We start from the raw sequence: 11331 nt of genomic DNA on the forward strand, positions 1-11331 counted from the left end.
CAGATCCGCCAAAATGCACTTAAAACCGCCCAATCTGGCAACACTGGCAGTTCCGTGTTCACAAGTTCCGTGCTCAAGCTGTTAGGCTTGCTCTAACAGACTGTATGGCTACAAACTGTCCTGCGCAGACCACTGTTTTGTAAGACAACTTATTTTGCACAATTGTATATTTTTCTAAAGTCCATTTTTTACTTACAAAAAAATTTCTTTGCTTACAATTTAACTTGTGTCTTAATAAACACACAAAAAAGTTCAATTGTTTTGTTTTTATTGACATTCTTCAGATGTTGGAGATAGATAGATATATATATATATATATATATATACACACACACACACACACACACACACACACACACACAAAAATACAATGACTTGTTTATGTACACAATTCACAGCTATGCAACAGCTGTACAGATGTATTTGGTGATACAGTAAGTGAGCTAAATTTTAACAGTGCAAACAATGCCACAAAAAGAAAAGATTCATGCCGTTGTCATGATTCGTTGTCATGCCGACCGAGGCTGTTGTGTTTCCCGCTTGTGGTCTCGTCACTTCCGGAAGGGGCAGTGCTGAAGTAAGTAGCTCGACTAGTAGCTCGATAGGGTTTACATGCACTAAGTAGCTCGGCTAAAATCGCATAATCTAGGTCGTGTAGCTTGATTACGAGAAATTAAGTTCGGTTCGATTTCAGCCTAGCTAAGGTGTTTCCATGGCATTTAGAACTTTGATTTCAGTCGAGCAACGGCAGAAATTCGATTTTCTCTATGTGCATGTAAACGTACTGAGTGTTAAAACGCCATTCCACTGAATTCCTGCATGAATGGCACCTGTTTCTGTGCAACCCAAAGACAAAGTGTAAGAAACAAGAAAATGTGGGGCAGTAGAATATGCTTTTCAATGTGCAAAAAAGAACTCCTTTTTGCTTTTCTGCTCTGCAGGGAGAGGAAGCAGCTGTGTTTGATGTGGGAGGGTATGAAGAGTATCTGCGTGAACAGGTGGGTGATCGCTGGTTCCGCTACAACCCCCGCCTCACCTGTATCTACTGCTGCAAGTCCTTTAACCAGAAGGGCAGTCTTGATCGTCACATGCGGCTGCACATGGGCATCACTCCATTCGTGTGCCGCATGTGCGGAAAGAAGTACACGCGCAAGGACCAGCTGGAGTACCACATCCGCAAGCACACAGGAAACAAGCCCTTCCACTGCCACGTCTGTGGCAAGAGCTTCCCCTTCCAGGCTATCCTCAACCAGCATTTCCGCAAGAACCATCCAGGCTGCACACCACATGAGGGCTCACACAGCGCCTCGCCTGAAACCACCACCAACAACAACAATAACATCAACAACGCGAACGCCAATTCTGCCACACCACGCCGCACTCAGCATGAAGATGATGATGAGTCTGAGGGAACCGGTGCAGGAACCAGAGGAGGAGCTTCATCTTTTGGTGAAGGGATACAACCGTCGGTCTCCACCACTGGGCCTGATTGAAGGGATTGGGTTTGATGCAATGCATGGAGGTTGAGGAGATGAAAAACATTTTGGGCTTTTGAGGAAAAAAAAGACATTTTCGAGAAGCTAGTCAACAAGTAAGCATGTACAGGAGCTGATGGAGTACGGTATATCCGTATACGCTTGTAAAGCTACTGTCAGTCTCAGTATAAGTTGGTGGGTATTTTCTCTTTGATTCTCAGACTTTTTTTTTTTTTTCAACTGTAAGTAAACAAACATGAAACTGCGAAACAATTGCGAAGACTGTTTGCTATAAAACTAAAGTAAGAGTGATTAGGTATTTATAAATAAATAACATATATGCGCTTTAAACCGCATCTACCTTCAGTTGCACAAACTGAACCGTTACTTCAACAAATGAAGACAAGCCACACTCCAACAACCTCACACACCACTGGATGCAGTTTTCTTCTTTCTTTTTTTTAATTTGACTTTCTTGTCTTTTCTGTGTGTTGCAGTGGGTTTTTTTTTTTTTTTGTATTTTTTTTTTTAAATATATTTTTGTACAACTTTAACAAAAGCTTCAGGATTCAGGACAGAGATGTTATGATTTGGTCAAATTGTGTTAAAATTGCCAAACTTCAGATGGTGTGCCAGATGGTGATTATAAAATAGAGGATGTTTCAGTCCTCAGTTACTTTTGCCTTGAGACAATCTTAACACGTTGATCTGGGGTTCGATGCTGCTGCTCCCCAGCTATAGCTAGGCTAGAAAAACGGGTTCTGTTTTTCTTCGTTAGGGCCCCTCAGGTCTGATCTAATGCCAGATTCTTAATTAGTTTGGATTAGTCATAAATTTGTTATAAATTGTTCTGTTTGTAATTAGTCAATAGGCTTAAAAAAAAAAACTTTAGGTGATGGACTTTAGACTTAGATTTTAATTAGTTGTTGCGTTAACTCAATTTAGCATGTTCTGAAAACAGTAAGATTAATATTGGAATGTGGGGAGAAAAAAAAAGCAAATGATGTTTGATTAATATTTCTCATTCTCATACTCCAAATCCAGCTGCTGAATATAACTGATACAGTAGTATAAAAAACAGGAAAGTGTTCAACCTCAGATAAGCTACAGTACCACTCAGTTACCTCTCCCTCATCACTACGCAATACAGATCTGTTACACACAGATTGGTGGATGCACTCAACTCAGTTTCACGTTTAAAGGTTTCTTTCTCCATGTTTCTGTATTTTACTATTTTCTTCTTTTTGTAATAAGTGAACAATAAGACATTTGTAATTTGTAGATTTTTTTTTCTTTTTTTTCTCCTCAGTATCGCTTTGAAAGTGATTGATTGAGCATGTTACATTAGTGGGAAGCGTGTGGTTTTTTTGTTTTTTGTTTTGGGGGGGGGTTGTTTTTTTCCTTTGTAGGTAAAGAACATTTTTATGGCAAACGTCCAAGAAATGGAAGTCAGGAATGGAACCAAATCCAGGACACATGTACGTCTGTTAACAGGATTTTTTTTTTTTTTTTTTAATGCCACGGAATGACTGTGAGATTAGGATTTATCAGAGGAGAGCACTTTAAGTGTGGAGTCAATTATTATTATTTTTTTTTAATTATTATATAAACGCACCAGAGCCATACTGGTGCTCCGATTCGACTTCAAGGGACAGAAGCTCTCGAGAACCAAAGGAACAGAAATGTATTGTAGATGTTATCCCTGTGACGCATGGTGTCCATGTCACTGAGGAATCTATTATTAAAAAAAAACAAGAGAGAGAAAGATTACATCCGGCACATAAAGATAGGATTGTTTTTAAGCAGGAAGGGGGACTTTTAAAGTATCTATTTATATATCACTTATGCATATAGAGACAACTTTTTGTATGTGTAAAAGTGAGAAAGGAAAGAAAAGCTTTGGTAAAGTGAAAAGATGTTTGTTTGATCGATGGTGTGGATTTTTTTTTTCCTCCTTTAAGGCTGTGAATCACACGTTGGTTGTGACCATAAATTTTTTTTTTTCCTCTTTCCTGATGACTGGGAAGAGCCTAGATGAGAAACAGCTACTGATTACCTTCAATGGAATGCACCTCTTATCCTCTTAATAACCATTCAGGACTCTTCAAGACTTTTCTACCGTTTCCTCTCATTTCTGTGAATACAGGTTAATACAGGTCAACACCTCTTTAGAACGATATCAGGATCTCAATTTTATTTTTTTTTTGATGTTTACTCTTCTTTCCACACTAAAAGCCGTTTATTTTGATGTTCTTGGACCTCATATTACTTTCAACTTCACAAGTGCAGCAGAAAAACACGTTGACAACGGCGATGACGACGTCCAAGCATCTCCATAGTTAAAGCCTCAGAAGAAGTAGCAACATGAAAATGTTATAAAACTGTGTACATGTGGTGTCGGCGTGCATCAGTCAGGTTAATGAGGAACACGCCGATGTCGTGGGTCTCTTTTTACTCCAGCGCAACCTCATGAGAACAGCCGATGTAGATTACAACTTTATATATTCATAACCTCATAATAATAACCTAGTGCGACACGATATAAGCAAGTTGTTTTTTGTTTGGTTTTTTTTCCCCTCATATTTTAAAATTGTTTGATATTAACCAGTCCCATAATGGCAGGGTGATGGTTGTAGTGACCGTACTGGACGTATCTTAGTATCAGATGCGTGTTTGTTTCTGTTCAGTACAATGCAAAGGATTTGTGTGTATGATTGATCATTCCAAGTTGCAGAATGTTATCAGAAGAGTAAAATGTTAGGGCTAATACTAACGTGCAGTATCATATCTGTCCAGGTTTAAAAAAAAAAAAAATGTGCTCACTAAAGTCTGTCAACATATTTTTTCTTAATTACTTTTTTTTTGAGAAACCAAGCTCTTCATGATTTACTTATCTTTCTCTGACCTTCTCATTTTGATTTTTTTGTTTGCTTTCAAAGCTTTAATCACATAAGACAAACACATTATCATGATGTAAATACTAGTGCTATTTAAAATTTCTAATAATCAGCACAGGTACTGCAGATAAGATGGCATTGACTGAACAAGTGTTCTGTATTAAACGCACACTCCAGGCTTACATGTTTTCATGTCGGATTTTACAGGAAAATTGAGCTGTTGCAAGAAATTTCAGTGCATTTTCCAACCAGCATCTGTCTGTAGACCTCGTTTACACCTGGAGTGTATTTTGATCAAGTTTTATCCACATGCATTTGTACGGCAGCCAAGAGAGGAACGTCGTTGGTGAAAATTTGTTTAAAAATGTTTAGCTTTTGTATGTAGATCAACCAAAAGTAATAGTATATATTTTTTTATTTTTAAATCCTCAAAGTAATAAGGGAGGAAGTCATGTTATGTTTCATTCCAGAGGAACAGCACAGGCTTTTTGACACTCAGTGTCTGATCACAAACTGATTAGACTTGTAGCAAAGCAGATACAACACGGTGATCTCCAACTCAGTGTAACATTGACCGTGTGACAAGCTCACCCTTAGCTCGTGAGGTTTTAATGTCTTTAGGCAGATTGACTGCACACGACAGCTACCAAAAAGAAGGATGAACACTAGTACGTGCTTCATCCAAGACCTGTGATTTATGAAAATCTAAAATTGCTTTATCCCTTAACTTAAAATTGCTTTATCCCTTATCTTTGTGAGCCAGACTTTCTTTCTTTCACTAGAATCTGGGGTGTAGAGTGTGCCCTACTTGCACAAAAGTCCAACCACATTTACTTACTAATAACTGATTGATTATATGTCGATCTAAAAACCTCATTTTCCAGTTTTCAAAAATGTATTTTCCCACAAAAAGCTTGTGCAGATCCACTGAAATGTAAAGTCCGATTACACCATCATGCATCATATGGAGCATCGGAGTCTGATGTTTTGAGGCTCTGTTATGCACAAAATATAGTGAAAACACCATCAATTTCTTTAAGCAGTTTCTGCTTACAGGATATCATGATCTATGGCAATTTGTGATCCTGTACATTTCATTGTATTTATTGTTCCAGGCTGTTGCGTTTGGAAAATGCAGTGAAATTTTTTTTTGTAGCTCCTCATTCAACAACTCCACTTACCTCAGATTCTCAGTTTTCTAACAGTAAGCTTGTGAAGTTGCATGTCTCTACTACGTATTCATTTTATTAAAAAAACCTGGGAACACTGAACGACAGTGCTGAGCCATATCTGACAGATTTGTTCAGTCTTGTCTCGTCCCTCAGAATATTTTGTACAGGGACCGTATTAGACGAGTCGAATGCAAAGTTTTTTTTCTAACGGAACAACAACACTGATTTGTGAAGCTGCGGCAGAGACGTTTTTTCCCTCTCGTTGTTGTTTTTGCAGCCTCACACTCTGTCTTTTGGGGGGGAGGGATGTAAACAGACTTGGTTTGAAATGTTACTTGTTAATTTGCATGTCTTTGTCATTTGTGATGGCCAAACATTAGTCTGTTTATAAGAATGTTTCCACTCATCTAAAAGTATTGCACCAGTATATGCCAAAATAACGATGTTTTTCCCCCTCATTTTGTCTTGCTATATTGTTTATTTCCCAAAAGCAATATAGTCTCTAAAGATATTTCTATGTCTGTCTTGATCATGTTACTCTTACGCATACATTAAAATATTTTATTTTGCATTAACATGAATTAAGCATATTTTTAAAATAAGGTATTTTACTCTGGATTCTTTAAGTTAAAATGATTTAGTAGTGTATTAGACATCAATTACTCATATATTTAAATTTTAGACATTTATTGTAATAACCAGAATATTGTTGAAACTCAAAGTAATATAATGTAAGAAAATGAATTATTGCAAATCAGATTTTGCTTTGGAAAAGGTACAGAGATACATGTGATTATTAGTGATTTATAATGTGAATGCCTCTTTCCACAACCACTGTTTTTCTTCCTCACTAGCAGATTTTAAATCCATTCTCCTAAAAGGAAATAAAGCACTTTAAGTGTTTAACTGTGAAGGATTTATTACAATATTCTATAAATGCCTGATTATACAAAGCCCACATTGTGTGATCTGATAAACCCAACATTTCTAACATAGAAAATAAACTTGTTTTAATCCAAGCTGTAGTGCATGTTTTCATGTTTTGTTTTTTTACTTTAGCGTCATTTTATAACTTTTTTTTTTTTTAATTTAATGTATGTTTTTGTTCGATGCCCTGGCTGTACAGTCTTTCAAGAAACAAGCTGAGAAACATTTCACTGAAAAATCTAAGCTAGCCAATCACGTTCCAGTATGCAAATACAGGCCCCCTAACAACGGTTCTCTAGGAAATGGGGTGGAGTCTGTACAGTTGTGGGTGTGTCCAATCTGCATATTCAATAAAATATTTTATTTTATCTTTTTTTTTTTTTTTTTTGATGAGTAAAAGTAGTTATGTTCTGCACCTTTTCTGCTGTCTAATGACAGATCTTGTCACACTGCCACATCAAGAGGTTTTTTTTTTTTTAAATGTAGAAAGATAATTATGGTCTTTTTAAACTGTCCCTGGAATCAAAATTTCTGATTTAGAGCTTTTTATATCTGTCTTTTTTTAGTACAAACACAGTACTATGTGGGGGGGAATACAAAATGGTTTTGGAGATATTCTCATTTTAGCCTTATTACAACCCCAAATCAGAAAAAGTTGGGACAGTATGTTGAAATTCAAATTAAAATTGCAATGATCTGTAAATAATCTTTGACAGGTATTGCACTCAAAACAGCACATTATTTGATGTTTTACCTCATGCATTATGTTGGTTTTTCAAAATAAACACATTTCAAAAAAGTTGGGATTATTACATTAAATTAATGGCATTTAGCAGATGCGCTTATTCAGAGTGACATACAGTTTGGTCCATATATATTTGGACACTGACACAAATTTTCTTTTTTTACCTGTTTACTGAAACATATTCAAGTTATAGTTATATAATGGACATAAAGTCCAGACTTTCAGCTTTCATTTGAGGGTATCCAAATTAAAATTGGATGAAGGGTTTAGGAGTTTCAGCTCCTTAACATGTGCCACCCTGTTTTTAAAGGGACCAAAAGTAATTGGACAATTGACTCAAAGGCTATTTCATGGGCAGGTGTGGGAAATTCCTTCGTTATGTCATTCTCAATTAAGCAGATAAAAGGCCTGGAGTTGATTTGAGGTGTGGTGCTTGCATTTGGAAGATTTTGCTGTGAAGAAAACATGCGGTCAAAGGAGCTCTCCATGCAGGTGAAACAAGCCATCCTTAAGCTGCGAAAACAGAAAAAACCCATCCGAGAAATTGCTACAATATTAGGAGTGGCAAAATCTACAGTTTGGTACATCCTGAGAAAGAAAGCAAGCACTGGTGAACTCATCAATGCAAAAAGACCTGGATGCCCACAGAAGACAACAGTGGTGGATGATCGCAGAATAATTTCCATGGTGAAGAGAAACCCCTTCACAACAGCCAACCAAGTGAACAACACTCTCCAGGAGGTAGGCGTATCAATATCCAAATCTACCATAAAGAGAAGACTGCATGAAAGTAAATACAGAGGGCTCACTACACGGTGCAAGCCACTCATAAGCCTCAAGAATAAAAAGGCTAGATTGGACTTTGCTAAAAAAAATCTAAAAAAGCCAGCACAGTTCTGGAAGAACATTCTTTGGACAGATGAAACCAAGATCAACCTCAACCAGAATGATGGAAAGAAAAAAAGTATGGCGAAGGCGTGGTACAGCTCATGATCCAAAGCATACCACATCATCTGTAAAACACGGCGGAGGCAGTGTGGTGGCTTGGGCATGCATGGCTGCCAGTGGCACTGGGTCACTAGTGTTTATTGATGTGACACAGGACAGAAGCAGCCGGATGAATTCTGAGGTATTCAGAGACGTACTGTGTGCTCAAATCCAGCCAAACTGATTGGTCGGTGTTTCATAATGCAGATGGACAATGACCCAAAACATAAAGCCAAAGCAACCCAGGAGTTTATTAAAGCAAAGAAGTGGAATATTCTTGAATGGCCAAGTCAGTCACCTGATCTCAACCCAATTGAGCATGCATTTCACTTGTTAAAGACTAAACTTCAGACAGAAAGGTCCACAAACAAACAGCAACTGAAAACCGCTGCAGTAAAGGCCTGGCAGAGCATTAAAAAGGAGGAAACACAGCGTCTGGTGATGTCCATGAGTTCAAGACTTCAGGCAGCCATTGCCAACAAAGGGTTTTCAACCAAGTATTAGAAATGAACATTTTTATTTACAATTATTTAATTTGTCCAATTACTTTTGAGCCCCTGAAATGAAGGGATTGTGTTTAAAAAATGCTTTAGTTCCTCACATTTTTATGCAATCGTTTTGTTCAACCCACTGAATTAAAGCTGAAAGTCTGAACTTCAACTGCATCTGAATTGTTTTGTTCAAAATTCATTGTGGTAATGTACAGAACCGAAATTAGAAAAATGTTGTCTCTGTCCAAATATTTATGGACCTAACTGTATAACATATATGAATTGGCGAGCCTTTTGGTCCCAAAGCTGTTTCTCTAACCATTAGGCCATGGCTTCCCCATGGCTTTATAATGTTGCCATTCCTTCTCACAACACTTAAAAGATGTCCAGGGACTGAATATGCCAAGTGATAAAACATTTCAGGTGTGATTTTGTCCCATTCTGTGTGCAACACTATGGGGTTGTGGTCATATTTTTCATTTCCAAATTCTCCACACATTCTCTATTGGGGACAGAGAGGACAGACACCCTCTTCTTCCACAGCCATGCCTTTATAATGTGTGCAGAATGTGGTTTAGCATTGTCTTGTTGAAATATCCCTGGAAAAGATGTCGTTTTGAAGGCAACATATCTTGCTCCAAATCTCAATGTACTTTTCTGCATTAATGCTGTCATCACAGAAGTGTAAGTTACCTTTGCCAAGGGCACTGACCCAACCCCATACCATGACACACCCTGGCTTTTGGACTTGATGATAATCTGGTTGGTTCTTTTCTTCTTTGGTCTGAAGCATACAGTGTCCATTTCTTACAAAAAAAAAAAAAAGACCTCAAATACTGTCTTGTCTGACAATACACATTTTGGCTGTGTGATGGTCTATCCCGGATGCCTCCAAGCCCAGAGAAGTTGACAGAGCTTCTGGACACAGTTAACATAAAGCTTCCTTTTTGCACAGTAAAGTTTTAACTGGTATTTGTGGATGTAACTCCATATTGTAGCATTTGCCAAAGTAATCCCAAGCCCATGTGGTTATATCAGCTATAAATGAATGATGGTTCTTGATACAGTGCCATCTGAGGGATCGGAGATTACGGGTGTTCAGTTTAGGCTGAACCTAAACCTTAGGCTGACCTTTACACACCGAAATTCCTCCAGATTCCTTGAATCATTGAATGATATTTTTCACCATAGAAGGTGAAATATCCAAATCCCTTCCTATTTTTCTTTGAGGAACATTGTTTTTAAACATTTCAATAATTTTCTCACGCATTTGTTGACAAACTGGAGATCCTCGGCTCATCGTTGCTCCTCAAACACTAGGCCTTTCCTGGATACTGATTTTGTACCAAATCATGATTATAATCACCTGTTTCAAATCACATCATTATTTAATTATTTTTACCTCATTACTTGCCCTAAATTGCCCCCATCCCAACCTTTTTTGGAATGTGTTGCAGGCCTGAAATACAGGAATGGATGTATATTAATAAATGAAATGAAGTTGACTAGACAAAACATGAAATATCTTGGGTTCATACTGTCTGCAATGGAATACAAATCAAAGTAAATTTAGAAATCACTGCCTCTTTTTTTTTTTTAATTAGCATTTTCCATGGGCAGCACGGTGGTGTAGTGGTTAGCGCTGTCGCCTCACAACAAGAAGGTCCGGGTTCGAGCCCCGTGGCAGACGAGGGCCTTTCTGTGCGGAGTTTGCATGTTCTCCCCGTGTCCGCGTGGGTTTCCTCCGGGTGCTCCGGTTTCCCCCACAGTCCAAAGACATGCAGGTTAGGTTAACTGGTGACTCTAAATTGACCGTAGGTGTGAATGTGAGTGTGAATGGTTGTCTGTGTCTATGTGTCAGCCCTGCGATGACCTGGCGACTTGTCCAGGGTGTACCCCACCTTTCGCCCGTAGTCAGCTGGGATAGGCTCCAGCTTGCCTGCGACCCTGTACAACAGGATAAAGCGGCTAGAGATAATGAGATGAATGAGATGAGATTTACTAATTTGGAGCAGATCAATCCTGGAATATGTCAATACCTCACACTGATGGAGTTTGTGATTGTCTTTTTAGAACATGATTCCTCTAACAGCAAGAGTAAATGAAAAACTCATCAATGTTTTCCCAATTTAGCTAGTTCACTAAGTTATCGTCAGGTTTGTTTAGATACTATGGTGGTGGTGTGGCATAACATTGAATGTTATTGGCTGCTGTACAAGTTGGTCAAGTACTTCAAGCTGTCACCGACTTCCTGTTTCAGAAGGAAATACTTCAACATATGGAATAAAACCACAGCTCTCAAATTATTTCACGGGTATGTCAATAATATAGAAACCAGTGGCGGCTGGTAGTCTTTCAAACAGGGGAGGCTGGTCGGTTACGATGTTTCCAGATTTTAAAAGAAAAAACACATCAATTTTGCCCATACTCTTGCCTCTGATCTGGCTGATTGTTGGCAAGGTCACAAACTGTGAAATAACAGGTTCTTTTGGCCCATTAGCCTACTGTCCAATATACATGATGGTGGTGTTGGGGAGGGGTATATTTTAACATTTTATATTTTAAAATTGTGGCATGTTGTTTAAAAATTGATCATTATTGAAAGCAGCTCTTTGTCAGGAACCTCAGCAGTAACAG

At 38.1% G+C, this 11331-nt stretch overlaps 1 protein-coding gene across 4 annotated transcripts in view; it reads left to right on the plus strand.

The window, feature by feature from the left end:
- The window catches only part of zbtb37 (zinc finger and BTB domain containing 37), a 50954-nt gene that overhangs the window by 21986 nt on the left and 17637 nt on the right, over positions 1-11331 (plus strand). For 2 of the 4 annotated variants that reach the window (XM_060941224.1, XM_060941225.1), the window contains exon 4: positions 942-6086. The exons of the other annotated variants lie outside the window; for them this stretch is intronic. In XM_060941224.1, the coding sequence (XP_060797207.1) occupies positions 942-1493 (552 nt within the window). In that variant the 3' untranslated portion in view covers positions 1494-6086. Of the gene's footprint in view, positions 1-941; positions 6087-11331 lie in introns of those variants that run through there. 4 annotated transcript variants of the gene reach the window in all.

Source organism: Neoarius graeffei, chromosome 15, assembly GCF_027579695.1.
Source record: "Neoarius graeffei isolate fNeoGra1 chromosome 15, fNeoGra1.pri, whole genome shotgun sequence".
NCBI lineage: Eukaryota > Metazoa > Chordata > Actinopteri > Siluriformes > Ariidae > Neoarius > Neoarius graeffei.